General features: G+C 42.3%; 1 protein-coding gene across 3 annotated transcripts in view; it reads left to right on the forward strand.

The window, feature by feature from the left end:
• The first annotated feature begins 2,372 nt into the window (after window positions 1-2,372).
• FGD3 (FYVE, RhoGEF and PH domain containing 3) overlaps window positions 2,373-22,590 on the forward strand; it is a 121,688-nt gene continuing 101,470 nt past the window's right edge. The window contains exon 1 of one of the 3 annotated variants that reach the window (XM_064454266.1): window positions 2,373-2,855. In XM_064454266.1, coding sequence (XP_064310336.1) covers window positions 2,708-2,855 — 148 coding nt within the window. In that variant the 5' untranslated portion in view covers window positions 2,373-2,707. The remainder of the gene's footprint in view (window positions 2,856-22,590) is intronic. The other 2 variants (XM_064454264.1, XM_064454268.1) reach the window with 2 other exon arrangements.

Raw genomic sequence — 22,590 nt, forward strand, 5'->3', positions numbered from 1 at the left:
GCCTGAGATATTCAGGTTAGGAAGAAAGGGCATAACATAGCTGGATGTGGATCTACAGGATGCAACTAAATGAAACGCTGAGTTCTATGCTTTTACTAAAGAGTCATAAACTGTGCTGCAAAGCACAGTCTCAGGTTTTGTTTGTCACACTTTTGAAGGATTGGATGCCTCTCAATTCAGGGGGAAAAAAGGACAATATTTAGAGGAAGTGACCCTGAAAACACCTCCCTGTTCTAAAACCAGTTCTGAACTGTTTTGCTTTTTTGCCGGTAGTGTCAGCCTCCCTTCTCAGTAGCTTTTATTCCTTCAGCTCCCTAGCAGAGTTGCAAAAAAAAGAGCCCTTCTTCTCTTTGTTGCTTAAGTACTGAAACTGCTCTCTGACTCCAAATTACTTACCTTGGTTGAAGAAATGGCTTATTTTTAGGTATGAAGAGATTTATACTGGCCCTTTGTTACAATTGTAGCTGGCCAAAACTAATGGCTGCAATTTAATATTTGCTTAAACTGTGAAGTCCCTCTGGAATTACTCAACTGGTTCTGGTCAGAGATACAAATTCAATACTGCAAATGCCCAGACTGTGAGAGTTGAGAGCACCTACAGTGAAAAATGCTGCAATTCTCTAGAAAAAAATCCAAAGCAAACCAAAATGCTGGTTAGGGTGGGGAAAGAATTGGACAAGAAATAAAACAATCCTTTTAATGATAATTATTTGGTGTTCTGGTGCTGTAGCAAATATGCTTAAAATAAAATTGTGCTAGCTTTATACTGTATAGCATGGGCCTTGCTTTCTTGAGAGCAAAGAACCTCCATAATTTTCAATAATTTTAAAGTTCGTTTCTGCTGCTGAACACCCATTACATCTGATAACCATGTTGCAATAGTTGGTAAACTCAGATCTGCTGTGGTGAAAGTACATTAGAAATTATATGCCTCATTGCCCTAAAGCACAGGACTAATTTCAGGGATCTACAACCATTTCATACAGCAATAAATGTAGGGAGTCTAACCTCTGAAATTGTTAGTTGAATGTTAAACTTGTATATGTAATGTTTTGAGGTAGGATTTTGAAAGTAATGGGTAGTATTTAAAAAAAAAACATCAAGAAATCCAGGCTGGTTCATTACTGATAAATCTGCTTTTTTACTCTGGTTTAACTAGACCTTATTCATAGAGGTACCTTAGAACAGCGACTCCTTTTATTCTGGAATAATTAGTCCAAAGAAATCCATTTTATGAATTTCATTACAAAAATGTTCTTCCATTCTGCCACACTATCAAGTTACCGAGAAGTCTATTTCTGTAATGGGGCCTACATAAAAGCTGAATGTTTCAGGGGAAAGATAAGGACCAACGACCAATTACTGGGTAACAAAAAATGGACTAAAGCCTGACACACTTAACTTCTGAATTTACTGTTTTGCATTTTTTCATGAAGGTAAATGCCTTTGTGAAGACAGTTTTACATGATTTTGTTCCTTCAGAGATAGATTGTTTGAGATACACTTCTAAGCTTAATACACTTGTTTTCTTTAGTATTAGTCACTCCTTGCTATGAGGAGCTGAAGATCTTAACTCTTAGAAAGCTTGCCTTTAAACATGTACCTCACCTGAAAAGGCAGGATTGTACCTTGGCTGCAGCACACCCTCTCAGAAGGAGCACTTCACTAGTGCCAGAGTAACAACGTGCTGCCCGTGAAGAAGGGCATCACCCTTTGGCTCATCTGTGCTCACTCCTGGTGTGTCCTGACTGAGACACAGAGCAGTGAGTTGAGGGGCATCTCTTGGTCTGACTTTTCTTGGAAACTTGAACGCTTTGAAAGACCTTATGGCTTCAGGGGGGTAGGGGGCTAGGGGAGTGCAGGGTGGTGTGTGGTGGTGGTGTGTGAGGGGACCAAACAACAGGGTTTGTACTCAAACTGCTCTCCAACACATACATAAAGGACATGATGCCAGCTTGGGGAGCCTCTCATGGCTCAGGGTGTGTGGTCTCAGCCGGGCCTCGCCACATGCCCTACAGCCACCCACAGCAGCTGCTCCGAAGAGCTTTTGGCTCTGAAGGCAACAGCTGGTGCAGGAGCCCATAGCCTGTTGAAGCCTCCCTTTCTGTTACATGCGATTTCGGGCTCCACCCGGGGGATGCTTCCTATTTCTCGACCAAGGAAAGGGCGTGTGCAGGCATTCCGCGGGGCTTGTGCGCCCCTTCCTCCCGGCCGGCTGCTTTTCCCAGGCCAGCCCTCCCAGAGCCAACCCGCTTTGCGCGAGAAGTAAGGGACGTGACCCCGTCAGCTCGGGGCCTTCTTGGCTCAATGGGAGCCCCCAGTAGCGCCGTCCCCGAGAGCGACGCAAGCGCGGGGCGTTACTTTCCCCTCAGCCGGTGCGGGAGGCGCTGGGCGGGAAGAAGACACCCACCACCACCACCACCACCACCCCCCTCCCCGCCAGCGCGGCCTGTGGCGAATCCCCCGTCTCCCGGCCGCAGCGCAGTGCCGGGCCGGGCGGGTGCCCTCCTTCCCCGCCACCGGGCCGGGAGCGGCACCCAGGCCCCCGATAGCTGGCACGGTTCCTGCCGGCAGGTCCCGCTGGCCGCCTGGGCCGGGCCGAACCAAGCCGGGGCGGGCGGTGCGGGGCCGTGCGGCGGCGGGAGCAGCCTCCCGCTTCCCCCGCCTTTGGGGGCGCCTCGTCCCGCTTGTGGCGCCTCATGGCGCGATGCAGCTGCAGTGGGAGGGAGAGGAAACCCACCCCCCTCGCTCGGCGGCCGCCTTTGTAACCGCTCAGCGCGGCGCGCCGCCTGGCCGAACTCGCAGCAGACTGGGGAGTGCAGGAGCGCGGCGGCGGGAGGAGATGGAGCCGGAGGGTAAGGCTGCACCCGGCGGGCCGAGCCCTGCTGCCTGCCCGGGGAGCTGACCCGGCAGCGCCGCGTCCCCTTGCGCCCACGGGGCGAGGTTTCCGTGCGACCTCCGCGCTCTCCCGCCAAGTTTTCTCCTCAGCGGAGGCCTGGGCGGCCAGGGGCCGCCGGGAGCCCGGGCAGGGTGGGGGGTCCCGGCGGGGTGGGGGCCGCAGGATCCTCAGCGAGTGCGGCGGGAAGCCCCGCTCCAGGTGTGCGGGACCGCAGGGGCAGCTGGGCCCACCCGGGCACTGCCCCCGTCCTCCCAGCGGCTGTGCCCCGCGGCAGGGCCCACCTCTGGCCGCTCCTCCCCGCCCGCCTTCGCCCCTCGGCGGGCAGCCGGGCTCAGCGGCGGGCAGGGAGGGCGGCGGTGGGGGTCGGGCGGGGGGCCTCGCCCGGAGTGGAGCAGCCTGAACAGATCCGGTTAACTTTTTTTTTTGGTAATTTTTTTCTTCCCTCCCCCATGAGTAGGCTGGCGTGTTTCTAACGCCGATCCATTGTCAGCGGGGTCCAAACCAGCCCTCTTTAGGCCTGAGCTCTTCAGCTGCAGCTCGCAAACGCTGCTGCCCTGGTCTGGCACCTTAGTGGAGGCGAAGCCTTGGCTGCGGAGAGTTACGGGGCGCTGCTTCCCCCGCAGAGCTGGCGGTTGTCAGCAGGCGCCCAGGAGAGCCTCATCCTGCACCGGTGACAGTGCTCAGAGATTGCTCCTTGGAGTAAACAGAGCTCTAAGCTGTGTAAATATATTTTTAGCTCCCCTAAAACCACATAAAACTAGTTCTGTTAAACACTTATTTTAGTAAGACTGCATAGGTCAAATTTATTTCCTGCCAATCCATATTTAGACACTTATGAAATGCCAAGTTTTTTTTCACTCTCTCCTTTTTAAATACCTTTTGGATCTGTTAGTACTGGTAATGTAAACCATTTCTAGTTGCAAATTGGAAACCTCTGAGCCATAATGGTCTGTTGCATTTAGCTGGCTGTCTTGTGCAAGCTCTACACTCTCATGCAAAAAAAAAAAACCAAACCCTAAAAAACCTTTTGAGATTCATGTTTAGAAAATTGGCTGCATACATTGTAGCTGTTTTTTAAACCTCAGTACCTAACTCACATTTTCCATTCCAGATATTAAGAGTGTTATGTTGAAGGGATATACTCTACCTTGGTTCCCTCACAAGCTTTAGGGATTTTTAAACAAAGGAAAAAGGCTTTACAATTTAAAAGAATCTGGGACTATCCCCTTCTTGTAGTGCATGACACGCAGCAGCACCGAAGAGTGGAAGAGACCACTGGCAATTGTTAATGACCAGAATTGGTTTTGTTGTTCAAATGGAGAACTATGCAGAATGTAAATGGGATATATATGGTGATAAATACATTGATAAAAGTATCTGTGCATTCTTTTATAAGGAGTTTATTTTTAGTAGAAAGCTAGTTTTCACAATGCTATTAGGATGTTTTCGTTACACGGTTCTTATTCAAACTAGCAGAGCTGTGTTTATAAAATACTCTGAAAAAAGCAAGCTGGTTTTGCTCCTGATTTAGCTTGTTTATGACCCAGTTCTTTATATTGTACATCTCCTTACCTTAATAAAGCTAGAGAAAAATTATAAAAAAGAAATTGAGTTTAAAGGATTTCCTTCTTTTGAAGAAATAAACCTTTATTTTTGAAAAATGGAAGTACCTTCCTGAGAAGCAGGGCAGAGAAAAGGCTGGATTGACCCAAGAAAGATTATGGTGAGTAGCAGTCATGCTGAGATTCCCCATCTGCCCTGGATCCAGGGATATTCAGACAATCTTATTTCTGGCACTTCCTGAACTACTTCTGTATGTTAAGTTTGGAGATGGGTCATCCCACATGGATCGGGGCCTGCAGGAGCTGGAATACCTGTGTTAGCACCTCTCTCTCCATTAGCTATAGAAGGAGCCAGGGCTCTTGCATTAGATCCTCATAGATAGGTGCTATACATATCCCACCATATGCATGAGTATGTAGTTCTGTTGACTGTGGTTGTCTTCAGTGAGAGGGTTATTTCTGTTTTCAATGTTATAGCACTTAGAGTGTGGTGATCTTACAGAAGGTTGTAGAGGCTAAGCTTGCTCGATCATGTGACTTTGATCACATGTGCCTTGCTTGTGTAGTCCTGGATTGAATCATTCTTGAATGGAGCTGAAATTGCCACTCTCTGGTCACCTTTGGTGCAACTTCTTGCATTTAAATGTATGTGTAAAAATCTTGCTGAGAATGAGGCCGAGACTCTTTTTTCCCAGGGTAGCTCTGCCTCTTTTCAAATGTGCAGATGCAAGCTGTGTTAGTTATCTTCCACAGAGAGGGGGAAGAAAGACAGGGCATTGATACTAGGTTGCCCTTTCCTTAAGGAAATCCAGAGTGGTGTAGTAATGCCACAGGAAATATTGACCTGCAGAGTTTTTGTGGATGTCCTCCAAACGTTGACAATGTGATAATGTGTGAGGAGGTTGGGACTTCAAAGCCTATTTGGTCTTGAAGTGTCTCAGAGATGCAAGAGAGGATGTTATGTTCAAACCAATAAAAATGGTGGAATCAAAACAGAGTGGTGATGGACCTCATGGCTTCTTGTGTGGTATGAGCTTCTGTAGCATGATCTAGAACAAGGAAGACTGTCTTAGGTCAGTAGCAGTGGAAGTGGCTTGTCAAAAGCCTGGGATGCCAGGAGGGAAAAACTTGGGAAGTCAGAATCCAAGGTGATGATTTTTTCCCTTGTGCATTGTTTGTACTGCAGTGTTTTCAAGGCAGGCTTTGTGGCTGGGTTTTTCAAAGTGTCCCAAGGGGTTTATAGTCCAAGCTCCCTGATCAGATTGCTACATATTTTGTTTTGGGGAAGCCTTGTTCTCAAATAAGATGTGTGAGATGAGGTGATTTGGGGACTGTTGCCCTCTGAAATGCTATCTAAAATGCATGTGTTTCCCAGTGGTTTTCAATGAAAAATGAACAACTAACTTAGGTAGGAGGTCTTTGGGAATAGCTTTGTCTTCCTATGTGTCTGTAAAGCATACAGCTCAACGGACACTGGATGGTCCTGGCTGAAGCTTGTCCATTACTACCGACCCAGCTCAGTAATAATGAATGTATGGTTTTTGCAAATTGTTTGTACCTTTTTTGTTTTAGGAATCTTGTTAAGATTGTCAGGCATCAGTAATACTGGTGCAAATGCTTTGCTTAGTGAGTGTGACTAAGTGGTCTATATGAGAATTGAAAGGGCAGAGTGTAAATGCAACAATGATGTGATTAATGCTTTTTTCCCTTCTGACTCTACGCTGGTTTCTGCTAAAACTAGAAACTTGTAAAGTGCTTTAGATTAAGATTCATTTTCTTCTTCAAGCTGTTTTGTAAACATTCAAAATATTTTACATTTACTAAATACTGAAAACTTGAAGAATTTGAAACTATTTAAAAGAGGTGGCTGGTAAAACCTACGTAATAAATAGGTTACATAGTCCTCCCAGGACTGGATACAGATACTGTGTTAAGAGATTTGACCTACTGGTTCTGTAGATGTTAACTTGTCTGAGTGGAGTAAATGGTGTGGCAGATTAAAAGTAGTAATAACTACTGTGGTACTCATTTTTGTTGGCATTACCAAATTTTAATGTGAAAATGAATGTTTCACTTGAGAGACCTTGGTTTATGATTCTTGCATAATGATGAATATTGATACTGTCTGCAAAATATGTCTCTTGTTCCAAATTTTCTGGACTAGTTGAATGTTCCTTTTAAGTAAAAAAATAACTTCATCCATTTTTCAGGTGTGGAAACAGAGAGAGAATTTGAGGTAGCCTGAGATGAGGTGGACTGAGTTATAAGTGAGAGAGGAGAAAGAAATTGTGAGGGAGTATCACTGAACTCTTCATCTAGTTCTTTCCATGGTGTGGCAGCTCTCAAGTCACGCTGTACACCAACCACCAGCTCTCAGGTCTCTCACTTTGTTGTCCTCTGCCAACCACTTCAAACTCCCCACTGAGCACTGAGTCTGGTTCCCTCAAGCTTAGGACCCCAGACCTCCACCATGAAAATCCACCATGAAATTGGGAATAGATGTTTGCAGATCAGTGTTGTATTCTCTGGAGCATACAGTAATTGGAAAGCAGTCAGTCATGACACAAAACTCTGGCTGGTTTGGAGGTTATGAGTAGTGAAATTTGAGAAGGCCTTTGTTGGTGGAACAGTAGCGGAGGTACACTGGAAAGTGCTTCCAGAGAAACTTTTTGTCCCTCCCTCTACTGTCCCCCCTCCCACTCCGCAGTCATCTCCTAAAAGCAAGGTTTACTATATTTGCATTTCATGCTTTGTAATATCTTAAAATTTTATGGGTCTCTGAATTTTATTTCATGGCTCATGGCTTTTCACTTTATCGGTACTGGCTATCATTAGGAGTTTCTGGTACTGAAGTACTGTGTGTTCACTTTACCTTGATATGGGACGAATGCTATACCAGCCAGTGCAGAGAAGAAATGCAAATGCATGGTGTCCCCTCCTGTAGTGCTAAATGGAGCGACAGCCTGATGTTCATCCCCATACCCTTTCTGGTATGGCCATTGCTTTTTCCAGCAGTAGTCGCTGTGCACTTCTGTGAGAAATACTCAGGGTGTGCAGATGTAACCCAGCTTCTCAGAGTTAAGTTACTAAATTCAAATGTCATTATTTAAAGCATGTTGCCTCTGTGGTCCCTGACTTCTGCCTCTCGAAATGCTTTTCTCCTTGGTTTTTCTTCTGGTGTCACTGACTTCTGTTGCTATTTTCATCTTTCTGTGAAATGCAATCGTATTTCAGAGTTTATTGGTATTACCCACTTCTTTGTTTTCTGGGTTGCATTTTTCTTGTTACTTGGCCAGGCTTAAGACCCTGGTGTGGGACAGAAAGCCAGTGATTTAACTGCTGTGGGAGGGCTGGGTGGGCAACTGGGCAGAAAGGTCGGGGAGAGGAGGTTGTTTACATAGTATAACCTCAGTCCTCTCATGCAGGATTCCCTGGAGGGTCCCTGGGGGGCTCAGAGAGGTGATTTCATCAAGTTGTCACTTCCAGAAGCTCCATGAACAGAGGGTCGAGGTTCCTACTTCGGAGCCAGGCTGCCTCAATAGTGCTTCAGATATCGTCAGGATACTTCTCTCCCTCTGTCTTACTTCTTTACTTATTAGTATGTTTAGTGTTTTGGTTATGAAAAACCCATGACTCTGACAGACTACTGTCAGCATAAAAAAGTTGCAGAAGTGCTAAAATGGGATTTTTCTCCTGCGTTAATACATGTGCTACTGCCTGAATGATGTAATATGTGGTGGTGGTGGGACTAGGAAGTCTGGGTGTACTGTTGCATGGCATCCCCAAGAGGCTGGTCAGATGGGCTTTTATGAGTCCCACTCATACTCATGTTGGGCAGTAATAGCCTGGAGAAGGAAGCCTGGAGAAAGAAGCCTTGCTTTTTATGTCTTGAGGAAATGTGTCAAGTGTTATTAACTTTTGTGTCTTTCTTAAATGTCTGTGTCTTCCTGAAGAATTCAGTGTTATTAAAAGCAAGATTAATCATTTCTAAGTTTTTAAATTGCATAATAAATTTGCATAAATTCTGCAGTACATTTAAATGTGTTGGAAGTATTGATTGCTGTTCTGAAGCAAGCTACTGATGTTTGGTAAGAAGCTGTTATCAGGCAGTGAACTGAGTAACATACAATTCATGGTCTTCAAATCTGTTAGGAGTAGGAAAAGGCAGATCTTGGGATGACAGAACCTTCAAGGCATTAACAGGGAGGGACGGAGCAGACCACTGCCAACTGCTGTAAGAGGCGAGGAACTGCTAAACATTGTAGGTCCTTGTGAATGTCACTATGGCCATGAATAGTTATATTGCTGAAATTATGTTTTAAAATGATGAAGCATCTTCTTTTGAAAGAATATTCTAGTTCTCGAGTTTCTTCAGAGACTGATTTGATGTTGCTTCTTAGAAATTCTTTGGCTTAATGAACATTCGGGGAGAAAATATTTTTATGCCAGACTGCTGAATGAATCAATTCTGCATTATATTTGACATTTTTCTCTCTTGAGAGGCATTTTGAATATTCTGTTGCTGAAGAAAACAGAGCTACTGCTTTAAATAAATCAACAGTAGAGGTACTCATTGAGCTGGTTAATTAACGTGAAAGACTAAAACACAGACACTTTGGACTCTGGTCAGCCAAAGATGTCAGCCTGTTATTGGAAGCCCAACCTCTAGCCTTTGGATGAAGTGTTTGGGTACAGTGTACGCATGCAGCAGACACATCTATAGACATCCTCATGGCAATCTGGGTGGAGATTTTCGGAGGCTACCAGCCTTCATATTAAAGAATCTGATTTCTAAAAGTCCAAAGAGCCCAGTAGTCCCAGTATTTGTTGGAAGGCAGGGAGACACCTAAATATCACTTCGATGTCAGAGTTTCAGATGTCTAAAATATACAGGAGGAAAAGCAGGCAGGTGTCTGACTATAATGAAGGAATTTAACACTGGGCTCTAGTTTTCTTAAACTCTTGGCCTCTTTTTATTCCTTCTTTTTGAGCTTGCAGGCTCTGAGCAGAAATTCTTGGTAACTTAACCCTGAGCAAGTATTTACATTCATGACATTCTTGCTACTTCAGCAATCATTTGGGGCCTTGAGATTGGAAGAGGGTGAAAGTTAGTGTACCAAACATTGAGGCCGGGGAAAGAGCAGGGAAAGAAAGCCCAAAAAAGCCTCCAAGTGCAGTTTTACCATGTTCGGTACGAATCACCTGTTTGGTGGTTTTTGGTTGTCACTCCACAATACCATATTCCAGAATGAGATTTGCAGTGAGCATATTTCATGCCACTAGTCCTAGGCATCTGATGGGTGCTTGTGATTTGTATTTTACCCATGTCTTCAAAATGCTGAGTAAAAATACTTGTGTAAAAGCTAAAGTGAATGGAGTACTAGAAGAGAAGACTGAGGTGGAAAAGGAGGAGGAAGTGGTGAGTATGAAGCACGAAAAAAAATTAAAAGGGGTATAGGAAGAGGTTTTGAAGAGAGAGAGTTATAAAGTCAAAATTAGTTCAGAAATCTGAAATTTGTAAAAGAGGAAACCTGTACAAAACACTTTGAAATTAATGTGTGGACACTGCAGAAATAAAGGAAAGGTTCTCTAGGGTACAGAACAACAAGAGAACTGAATAAACAAGGCAAAGGAGGGAGTGATCTCCCCCAAAACCAATGGACAAAAATACCACCAGATCTCAGCCTCCTGTGTTTTTGTTTTCTAGATTTTACTGCTGTTGTCCAACAGCATGCCCTGTGCTGACTGTGCATCGTTTCTGGGAAAGAAAGGGTGAAAATGAACTCAGTTCTCACACTGTTTGTGGGAGATATAGGCAGGTTTCTCATGAGAGTTCTCCACAGAGGCTGAACACCAATGTAGCTTCCTCTCCCCAGCCTATCTCTGACGCACTGCTTGGGGCTATGTTTGGAGCCCTATGGTAGTGGTCTGGCGCTTGGGCTAGAAACTGCAGTTGCAGTGTTGCTGACAGCAAGCTGCTGGGAGCACGGCTCACATAGGAGAGCTGAATGCATGAAGCTAGTGCAAACTGGGTATTGTATTCCCTCTTAAATTTGACAGAAGAGGGATTGTGCCCCTGTGGCTAAATTGTTACTGTTGGTTGTTGCAGTTCTGCCCAGATCTACTGGAGCGGTGGCTGAATCTACAATAACTTACACTAATAAAATGTCTAGTCCCCGGGCTGTAACAGCATATAGCTACATGTTGGAACTGTTACGGTTTGCATTGAAGTAGCATATATGGTTTTTCTGTTTGTGTGGTGGTTGTTTTTTTTTTTTTTCCCCTGTTTTCCATTTGTTAAATATCTGCAAAGCCCTGGATTGGGGGTGGATGAATTTTGCCTGGAGGAAAATCTCAGCCATTCCCATTTCCTCTTAGAGCCAGGTGTGCCACCTCCATGCATCACTCCCACCGGCTGTGGGAGTTTTTCACTCAGAGTGAAGTTTCCCATGGAGGAGCAAATAGTGCTGCCTGCTGAGCCCTCCTGGATCTGCTTTACTAATTGCTATTGAAATTCTTACAGCCCGTTTCTTGGCTGTAAAAATGCAGAGCCAAGTATCAAAGTTGGTGGGAACAACTCCCACCTCCCCAGTTGTTATGCAGTTGAGAAGTTAACTTCTTAAAAATTTTTTCAGCTTAAGCAAATACATGTCTTGCCTTGCCATTCCTAGTTTACTAACAGAGGTGCAAGTGTTCACAGCTAGGGGAGAGTAAGAGTTCCCCAAAATAGTAAAATAAAAAGCCTGTCTCATCCATACTGTCTGGAGTTCTTGGAATTGGGTTGTAGGTCTGAGTTACAGCTGCTTGATTTTGATGGTTGTGCAGTCAAAGTTGCTTCATAGAATCATAGAATGGTTTTGTTTGGAAGGGACCTTTAGAGGTCATCTAGTCCAACTACCCTGCAGCAAGCAGGGACATCTTCAACTAGATCAGGTTGCTCAGAGCCCCATCCAGCCTGACCTTGAATGTTTCTAGGGATGGGACATCTACTACCTCTCTGGACAACCTGTTCCAGTGTTTCAGCACCCTCATAGTAAAAAATTTTTTCCTTATATCCAGTCTAAATCTCCCCTCCTTTAGTTTAAACCATTACCGCTTGTCCTGTCACAACAGGCCGTTCACTTGGAATGCAGAACAGATGCTTTTCTTATTCACTTGAAAGGATAGTCTGATTTTTTTATTATTATTATTTCCCAGACCATGCAAGTCCCAGAAGTTAATTTTAAAAATTGCTAATCATCGTGTTAGGACAAAGAAAATGTGGAAGCTAATTTTGAGGGTAAAGGAACTGTTGTGTTAATTGTCCATCTAGTCCAGGGTTCAAGCTCTGCCCCTGGCCACAGCCTCTGCTTCAGCCATGAAAAACTTGGTAGCAAATGATTATGGAATAGCTGGCACCAAGAGGTGGTTGTACCTTTTTTCTTCCTCTTCTTCCCCCCATTCCCAATTGTTTAAAAATTGGATTGTGTTTTAAAGCAGGAGGGTTTATAAAGTTACAGAACTCATGGCCTCTACAGAAACAGAAATTTTCTTATGGATGGTAACAGATGTAGGATTGTTAGTATATATTATAGGAAAAAAAAAAAAGCTAATTTCTGGTTGTTGAGAAAATATATACAGAGTGGTGCCACTGTTTTCCTTGTATGTTCAAAGTGTTAAGAAAACATGTATTTTGACAGCAAACTTGGGGAGGTAGGGGGATGTTCAGCCCTGCTGCTGTGTCCACAGGCAAAATGTGTTCTGAATTTAAGCTGACTTTCCCAAAGCAGCAAGAAACCTGTAGAATAGTCGCCTCCAACTGGAGCACAGCGTGCCCTGTGTTGATGCTACCTTTTGTCTCCTCCCTCCCCGTTGAATTAGGTTTCAAACAAAACCACTGTTGAAAATTGATCAGGATCGATCTTGATGATTTTCTATGGCAGCAGTGCCTCTATAGGGTGATGTTCTGTTTTATTTTCTGTTTGATGGAGGGGCAGAAACCTGGGAGCCATAGGTGGTGCCTGTAATTTGGGAGTGGCTTGGTGAAATGTTATTAAAGATCTTAATCCTTGACAGTACAGGTTTTAAACTTGGCTTTTCAATTTCCACTGCATCTGCTTTTGCACCTACATTGCTTGGGTCTCCCAACCACACAGGTATCAGCTGCTAAGAGTATATTCCAAATCTGCCAAACACATTAGATTATCCTGTCTCCTGATTTATTCCATGTGCTTCACTGGATGAACCTCAAACTCTGTTGAGTCCTCACCACCTGTCTGTCCCACTCCAGGACGACTGAGAACCCTTGTGTGCTACCTATGAAGCTCAGCATCAGCCTCCCATGTGCTTTTTCCATTTCTCTCACCTCTCCTGGCATATTGCAGTTCAGTGGTACCTTCAGGATATTCCTGATGACATCTCTTTCTAAGATGTGTTTCTGTTGTAGCATCTGCTTGGCTGACAGTCTGTAATAAAATGTAAAAAATAAAATCCTGAGTTGCTACAGTTATAGGCTAATTTAGCATTGTTCTTCAGATGCTTCTGGTGACCAGATTGCAAAAATGTACATTTGTACTTTCAGCCAACCGAAACTTTTGGTTTTTAAATCCCAAACCTTGAGGTTTAGATAGATCACATTCCTGAGTTTTGATAACTGCATAATTCTGCTGCTGTTTACCCATTTGTTTTTTTTTTTTCCCCAGAATTTATGTTCTTCTATCTTGCGATGGAAAAAATGACCTTATATATTAAATCAGACTTTTATGCATGTAGACTCTGGGTGTAGCCTACAGAATTCTGGGTGTGGTGATATGATAAATAATAAAATCAATCATATCTGTTGTTCCCTAGAACTGTGCATCCTATGGGGAATTGCTCAGGCACCCTACCAAGGAGGCACTTCACACTGAAAACTGAGTTTTTAAAAATTTCATTACATAATAGGGAAGAGAAGATAACACTTCATCTAATGTCCATTTGATTAGTAAATCAATATCTTGTATTGATGTATCTTGAAATGCATTAAAACTGTCTAGAAGTGATGTGCCTTAGTTTCTAAAAATACTGCAAAATCACCATTTGCACAGAAGGCTTTAAAATCCTTTTTTTGTGGAATATAATTGAAGTTTTTAAAATATTGGTTAGGATTTTCAAAGGCAGTACAGTTATAAAAGGGGAGTAGTTCAAATGTAACTTGATTCTGTAACTTCTGTTTTGGTTTTGTTTATTTTTTAGGACTTGAAGCTCTGGTGGTGGTTTAAGGTTTGTTTGTTTTTTTATTTAAGCTGATGCTCATGACTGCAGTGGTGTCACTTTGCTGAAAAGTCATATGGCAGACCTTAAAATCAAATTTGTTATTTTTCAGTCTGGTGTAACAATGCAAAAGAGAAGACTGGTTTATTTCACTTGGGAGCAAAGTATGCAGAGTGCTCTGACTTCTGTTAATTTTGGGTTTTGGTAATGAAAAAGTGTTGCTGTGTCTTTAGCTGGTGCTTCAACTGACTCTGAATTTGTTCCCACTCCCTGGACCCAGCTGGCCTATTCAAAATGGTGTGTAGATCTTGAGTATCCACTTAAGCTTGCTAGTATTGATTAAACTGTAGTATCTAGTTTTGTTTTGTTGTTTTTTTTTTTTATTATTATTTCTCCTTTTAAAATACTTTCAATGTATTTTTAAGAGCCCTATGCTGGATCTCACAGTTGTAGGATTTGAGCTAGTTTGTTTAAACAAAAAAACCAAAAACTGGAAGTCTGTATTTTTTCTGCATTGTTATTTTTATGTTTATTTAATGGCAGTCATGATAAAGTCTGATTTATGTAAGGTTTGTAGCACAGACTCAGCTGTGGATTTCTACAAGCAGAATTCTGGAGAGCTTAGAAGTGTTTGTATAAGTTAGATAATGATAGTATTTGGTGCTGTGCCCTTGGTAAATATGTAGCATATGAAGTAAAGATACCGACATATCTGGTCTCTTGTTTGGAGCTGGTCTAAATGGGTGAGTGTTGCTGTTCTCTCTTCAGGCCCACCCATTAAATCTGTTCCCTGTGTAGTCCAGATATAAGGCTAAAATCAAGTTAAATGCATTTTCAGTTTTTGTTGACTATTGAAATTGTCTCGCATGGTTTTTGGTTTGGGTTTGGTTTTGTAGGTTTTGGATTTGGTTTGGTTTGGGGCTTTTTGTTTGTTTGTTCGTTTGCTTTGAGTTTTTGGGGTTTTGTTTTTTATTCATTGCAGCATGATCCCTTCTTGAGAGCAATCAGGAATATGACTGCCTTCCTCCCAGGCTGTTTTTTCAGTGCTGACAATTGTCTTATAAATATTTGGTCCAAACTGGCAGATTCACACTCCATCAGGCACACCTGCTTCCAAATCCATTCCCGGTGTAGTAACTTCCAGAAGGTTAATGCAAACACAATTTCTTCCTTCTTTCAAATTCTGTCATACTGACCATGTAAAAATAACTATTTGTGTTTAAATTTGAATTGTTTCCTTTTGCTAGTTTCAAATTTAGGAACGCTCCTTAAGCTCTCTTCTGCTAAGCCAACTTGTATGTGGGCAGGATGTTGCTCTTTGGAGCTGAACGTGTAGCATGGCTGAGGGTTGCTGAGGGTCTGCTGGCTGGGACGACAATAAAATTTTTTGTAACAAGTAGTGTTTTGGGGATGGGGGGGCTGTGTTTTTTGTTTTTTTTTAAGAAGGGCTTTGAAAATAACAATCTGTTGTACACGGGATGAAATACCTCTGTCCCAGTTGAGGCAAATAGGAGATCTTTGGCAATATGAGCTCAGCTTTAGTTTGTACTGTATGTTGCCAGATCTTTGGATGGATTTTCCACTAGAAAAGGAACGTTATCTTCTGGATTCAGGTTGGCTAACCCACTATTAAAAGTGGGCTTGCAATGTTTATAAGCTAGGGCACGCCATAGTCTTATATCATGTAGCCGGGATTATTATAAACAGTGAAATGCTTGCTACTCTCTGCACAGTCATGCTTAGTTTCATATTTTTTAGGATGACACTTCAAAAACAAGAACTGATACTTGATATTTAGTGCTGTAGGCAGCCTACAATACTCAGCAGACCCAGTACAGTACAAGATAAAATATTTACCAGTATCTTGTCAGGGGGAAAAAAGATTCTTCTGAGTTCATGGGAAGCCAGTATATTCCCTTGCAATTATATCTAACATTGTAAGAATATTGGTATTTATTTTGCTCAAGTTTAGATAATAAGTATGCTCAGAGGTCTGAACCAAATTTAGAGTTCCCTGCAAGTCATGGCATGGTTTTTTTTCTCCTTGTTCAAATGTTGGGTAATCCTTAGATTACTTTGAAAAGTGTTTGAGGATACAGATTGTAAAGTAATGTCAGTGTTTAAGATCTAGGATGCTTAGCAGTTAACGATTTTCTTCAGCATATCAATATCATTAGGAAAAAACCCAGGCTATTATAGGTTGTTTTCCTACTATCCTTTCCACTCTCTTAATTACAGGCTGATACAGGTTTTGTTGTTCAGGTGGCATGATGGACTTTGGTCAATAAGAGAGCAGGAAATGACAGAGACGAATGCTACACCCCTCTGTTCCAATGGGAAAATAAAAGTAGGAACAAAACCTCTTTTTTTTTTTTTTTCTCTTTCATTTTCCTCTTTGTCAGGTGTGTCCAAGTTCATTACAGTGAAAATTAGTTGATGAGGCTCCATTTGCAACTCTGCTTATGAAGAGCATGGATACATCTAGAAAGACTAGATTTCTTTGAACTCAGGAGATGAGAAAAAATTGCAGCAATCAAAGGTATCTGTCATTCTTGTGGTGAATACAAAATTTATCTGTGGCTCAGAGGGTTACATTTATACTTACGAGGGTGGTGGGAAAAGTAAGATGCTGCATGCTGAAAATTGGTGTGGTTTGGATTCTGCCAAAGAAAGGAGCTTTACAATGATCTTATTAAATGGGGATATTGTAACGCATTGACTCCTCTGCAGCAGTTCTGGGTGTCTTGCAGGGAATCACAGTGGTAGCAGAGATTGTCTTTACATCTTATAATGGCTAATCAAGTCTTAAAGAAGGAAAGAGTTTTCTGCATTTTTGCAGCTGTTCACCAGTGTTCCACTGGTGTTGAAGGAAACTCCTAATCTTTGATATTGTTATGAATGTTTCCCCCCTCTCCCCCACCTCCCCCATTGCAAGCCTGAGTTACTACTGTGCTGGCAGACAGCTTTCTTGGCACCAACAATAAAGGCAATACTAGAAAGATATGTATTTAAGGAATCTGTAAGATGTACGTTAGAAGATTTCTTTAGCTGGAAGCTGGTGCCTTGGTGGAGTTCAGTCTTTGTATTGAATAAATGGGCATTTAATTCAGTCCTCAGAAGCCCACAGATCTCCTCTACTGGAAAAAGTGGGTGTTGTAGGAAACTCTAGATATAGTCATGCTAATTCTTGTAAATCTCTTGGCTTCTTTCCGTGCCCCTAAACATAGGGTTTGCAATCCCTAAAGGGGTATGAAGACACTGCATTGAAGTGGCTTTCCTTAGCACTGTGTTAAGATGTTCTGGGGCCTTGAGCCATAACACAACTTGATTCTGGCACCGTCACTGCACTGCAGTTCATGAGCTCCTCTTATCATATATGCAGAGTTAGGGGCTCTTTATCCTCCTTGGACTAATAGCAAGACCGTATCTTTACCTCAGAGTATGAGGGGTACATGCATGGGGCAGTATACCTTTCTTTTTTAATAAATATTTTAACCTCCTTAGTTAGCTTAAGTATTTTTAGATTTTATGTAAAACAACTGGGCGTGGATTTAGGGTGTTACTGGGAGGTAAGCCACTGCTCGCATGACTTTTTCAGCTTTTCTGCAGTTAGGCAGATCAAGTTTTGCACTTAGCCGCTTGACAGTTTTTAATCAGGAGAACCAGAAACTTGTCTGTTTCAACTACTGACTTACACTGTATAATTTAATCAACTGAACCTTCAGATGTCAGTGTACAATACTTGCACTTTAATCTGACTGTGAATCAACTGTGTTTGAATTGAGCCTTGAGGTAATGCTTTTTGGTCTTTGTCAGATCAGTTGGACTTCTGACAGCTATTGAGAAAGTTGAGAAGATGATGGGCTTTGTTTCCTCTGATCTGTTGGAGCTTTTTGTCTCTTCCTTACCTTGTCTGGGACAGTTGAGGACTTTATTTGGAGTCTGAAATAAAAAAGATGATGAGGTTATTTGAACTGACTGGAAAGCCCTGCTGGACTTGGGAGGTTCAGCTTTAAGGCTGCCCAAAAGCTTGGGTCAGACCTAGGCTAGCTTGTTACTGGCAAGGCAGCTCTTTGTGTGAAAAACTGGTTCTGTTGGTGTTTTGGATAATCTTTAAGGTTTCAACTTGATTTAGAGTGTGTAAACACATAGTTTCCCTTGCAGCCAGGTGGATCAGCTCTCTATCTGTGGCATCAGCATCTCTCAATGGCAGCTGTGACCCAGGATGCAGAGGTGAGCAGTCCCTAACGAACATTTTTCCAGTGTGTGCTGGCTGTTAGAAATCCCTACTGAGAAACTTGCTCTCACCTCTGACTGAATAGCCTGGTCTTTTTTAATAAAAATGCTGCAGTGGTTGGCTTCTCTCTTGTGTCAGGTTTTGGGGAAGACTGGATTTGGCTAGTAGTGAGGCGTATAAGCAATTCTTGGAGTATTTTTGCTCCTGGTTCAGGAGTGGGAAGTAGTTCCAGTTGGTATTGTCCTTGTTAGGATGTAGTGTTCATTTGTAATGTATAGCAATAGGTTTTGTTTAGGTAAAGCATTTCTTTTTAGATTAAAAATATCAAAGAAAGGAAAAATACCTTATGTCAGCTAAGTCTACATCAGCAATAAATGCAGCCTGTAGAAGTGGATCTATGTAAGGATGTTGGTGCTGAGGGCCCTACATCTGCCCTGCGTGTGTTGAAGGGCTTTTATGTTAGATCAGCTCTCTTTAGGCCCTGCAGACTGAATGGCTATTAGCTGCTGTTGTGTGCTAGATGCGCTCCTTGAATGCCTCTTCTAATTTCATTTCCTCTGAAGGAAGTCCAGGTCATATGCTCTGAGACTGTGCTGAGCTAGAAACCAAAACACAGTGGAGTGAGGTGAGTTGGGAGACTTGCTTCAAAAGAGTTCTTTGGTCAGAACTGAAATGGGGATGGTGACACATCCATTGTCAGCCCTGCTGAAACCCTGCAATGGCAGTGTTGGACAGCCAGCTTGGCGGGGCCATGCTGGCAGGGCTCAAATTGAGGCTTGGCCAGTATTCTCTGTCCAAACCTTGGGGCACAGGAAAGGAGTGTCAGAGCATGGACTGATTCTGTATCCAAGAGGTGTACTTTGCTCATCAAGCTAACTTCAGATTAATACTTGAACCTAATAGAGTCTAACTTCTGTATGCCTTGACAAACAGGACCGTGTTGTGGAGGCTGGGTTGCATTCTCTGGCAAACAGATTTTGCAGTGGTTTCAAACTGTGCCATCGATAGCCATGATCTTCCACAGCAAGTGATGAAATTGTTTGAAAGGCCAGGAAGATGCTGCTGATTTTTCTACTTTGTAACTTGATTAACACTCCTCCTCTTCCTGAAAACCTGAGTGTTTCCTGAAGGTGCCTGCCCCATGGTTTGCTTATTGAGTTTGCTAAATAATGTATTTCAAAATCAATGTCTTTAAACTAATACATTTGTTGTGGAGGAGTTACTTTTAGAGTTGAAGCATTAAAACAACAGAAGTTAATCTTTTGATGGTGATCCTGGCAAAGGCTTTTTTTCTTTCTCCTTTTTCTTTTTTTTTTTCCCTCCTCTCTGTAGGTTCATTAGGAGTTTGTGGTAGTCTCTCTTCTCTTCTTGGCTCAGTCTCTTACTTCTCTTCAGTTATAAGAAAGGAGATGTGTATTTTTTAAAATAATGATGTCGGAGGTAGAGAGAGGAGACCAGAATGTGTGTCGAAAAGGCACAGAAAGAAACAGGAAGTTTTGTTTCTACTTAAGTATTTGCTCTTTATTTAAAGCATTGCGGCATACTTCTTGGCCTTGATTAAGGTATCTGAGTTTGGGTTTTGTTTTTTTTCTTTCCCCATGAGGGAAAGCAGTTTGACATATCACCAAAGGTAACTGTTTTCCTTGAAAGCTCCAGTTCCAAATTCAGCTAGTTACTTATGGATCTCAATTTACATTTCAAAAAAATGTAAGTAATTTGACTAAGGTTTTTTTTAATATTTTTGCTGGAGACATACAGCTTTTTAGTAGCTTTCTGAATACTTTTTAGTAGCTTTTAGATGGTAAGTCATAAATAACTGGAGTTCCCTGAACTTCAGTGGGGTAAGTCCATTGAATCCGTAGTGGTGTTATGGTAGTCTTATGGCCTCTTCTAAACATTTGCACCTGATAGAGGTTTGTACTACTATTATTTGCATCTCTTAGGTTATAGGTAAATATTATCTCTGCTTAGTTTGTTTTTACTTCCCTAGTAAAATTTGCTCTAAGGAAGGTTTACTTTCAGTGCAGTTCTGTGTCAATCCACCAGATGACACTTCATGCTTAAAGATGAAAAGATGAGTGGTCTTGCATTAAAAATTCAGTATTCCTGTGTTGAAAGAGTGAAATTCAGAACACTTTATTTCCAAAATGTTTTCATATGGTACTTGTAAAATTTTTGGGGTGTGTATCAGAAATGCCTATATGCTCCACTTGGGCTTTTCCTATGCGCCCATAAGAAAAAAAAAATTGAGGGGAGACTTTTTTATAAAGGCTTCAAACAAAACTGTGCAGAGGGTAAAACCACAATCATCATCAGCTTCTGATGAACTATTAGATATTTTACTCTTGTTGAATGAGAGGTTGATGGTGGGAGCAAAGACACTCAGAAGCATGTATTACACTGTTAAACTCATCTGAAGGGGAATGTTTCTGTTACCTGTTTGTGCAGTGGAGTCCCAGTGCTTTTGCAGGCTTTACTACAATATTGACAATAATTACAAACATGAAAATGGTTCAGACACAGCTTCGTCAATGCAAAATGTTCTTGAACGGATACCTGTCTGTGCAAGCCAAGCTGTGATGTGAAGGGAAGGTTGTCTGTTTTGTACCAATATAGAGCTCAACTCACTGTACAGTACCGGTGTGATAAGCCAGAGGATTAAAATCTGGTGTTAACATGTATCTCCTATATGTATTCTTGTATGTACAGAAAACAGTGACGACAAATAAGCCAGAAAATTTTTCTGTAGTAATATCTCTTAAGTCAATAAATAATACGTTGTAAAGTGTTCTGGGTAGTGGTTTTTATCACGTGCACTCACACCATCAGATACCGAATTTGGGGTGAGCACCAGAAGGCTCGGAAGCGATGAGAGAAGTGGGGCTCAGTCACTTTGCAACAGATCCTGGAGGCATGTGCATCCACTGCTTTGCAGTCATACCATATTTCTTTCAGAAATACTTTTGTACACTTGTAACAGTTTCTTACTGCTGTTCATCCTAAGAAGCAATTCATAATTAGAGAGAGGGAAGTATGAGATGGGTCACGTTTAGCTGTTCCAGTTTGAACTGTGTAGTATTTAGGAGACTTACAGATGTGTAAAAGGGTCAGTGGCTGGTTTGTAAGTAAAATGCATAACTTTATATGAAGTAATCCACCTCCTGCCAAATAACCTATTTTGTTGCAGCTTTTGCTCTCTTCATGTCTTCTTTTTTACCCTCTGCTGAACATATTACTACGGTACTGTGCCTAAGCACAGTGAGTAACTACACCAGGGTTTTGGAAGTAATGTGCCTCACTGGTGCTTTTAATCGAAAGCTTTAAGAGTTATGTAACATTTTATTGCTACTATCTAACATTTAAGAGTAATCGAACATTTAAGTACAACTTAAATAGCTAGCATATGAACTATATTTTTTTATGCCAGTGGAAAACATAAATTCGTGGCTCTGCCTTACTTGTTTTCCAAGGTAATTTACTTGTATTTCCTTTTATATTTATTAAGCAGCTGGTTTGCATTGCTCAGCAAAGTGTCTGCTTTGAGGCCCTTGGTCCCAGGAAGCGCTTTTGCTTTATGTGGCCGTGACCTGGCATTAGTCATTCAAGTGACTTGGCTTTCTTGTTTCTCTTCTCTTAGAATCATAGAATCATTTAGGCTGGAAAGGACCTTTAAGATCATCAGGTCCAATTATTAACCGAACACTGCAAAGTCCACCACTAAACCATGACCCTAAGCGCCATGTCTACACAGCTTTTAGATTATCTCTAGGGATGGTGACTCCACCACCTCCCTGGGCAGCCTGCTCCAGTGCTTGATAACCCTTTCTGTGAATAAATTTTTCCTAATATCCAATCTAAACATCTCCTGGTGCAACTTGAGGCCATTTCCTCTTGCCCTATCGCCCATTAGCTGGGAGAAGAGCCCAACACCCACCTCACTACAGCCTCCTTTCAGGTAGTTGTAGAGAGCAATAAGGTCTCCCCTCAGCCTCCTCTTCTGCAGACAAAACAACCCCAGTTCCCTCAGCTGCTCCTCATAGGACTTGTTCTTGTAATGCATGATCATTAAAGGAGCCACAGTGTGCACAGACATTTAGCAGAGACATTTTTGCTCTGACACGTTAGGTTGCGGTCCCAGGATTTGGGAATTGTACTGGATTGACTGAAGTGTTAATTGGGCATTTCCTGACGGCTTTGATTGTGTTCCCCACCCCAGTTGGAAAATACCAAATCATGGCACCTGATGTAATTCCTCCAAAATGCTTTGCACTTAAACATACTCAGCATTAAAGGTGTAGGCAAGGGAGTGGTAGCAGCACCCATGGAGGTCTCTGCAGAACCACCGGGCAGGGTGACACAAGCTGTGCCCCAGCTGCTGGCTTCGGTGCTGGAGCTGGGAGTTTGCATAGCATGGGATGTCCTTGCAATCCTGAGCACTGAGTTGAAATTACCTTTTCTGATGATCAGTATAAAGTCTGAAGAGCTTAGGGTTTTGTGGGGAAATTTGGAAATCTCAAATTCAGTGCCAGTATTTTTGTTTTATTCTTTAGTAAAAAAGAATAAAAAAAAAAAACCCACCTGATAAATGTAGTCTACCTTGTCTATTTTAATGCAATATAACCTGTTAGTCTCTCTCTGGACAACTAGTAAAGGGCAAAAAA

This window comes from Phalacrocorax carbo, chromosome 6, assembly GCF_963921805.1.
Source record: "Phalacrocorax carbo chromosome 6, bPhaCar2.1, whole genome shotgun sequence".
Taxonomy (NCBI): Eukaryota; Metazoa; Chordata; class Aves; order Suliformes; family Phalacrocoracidae; genus Phalacrocorax; species Phalacrocorax carbo.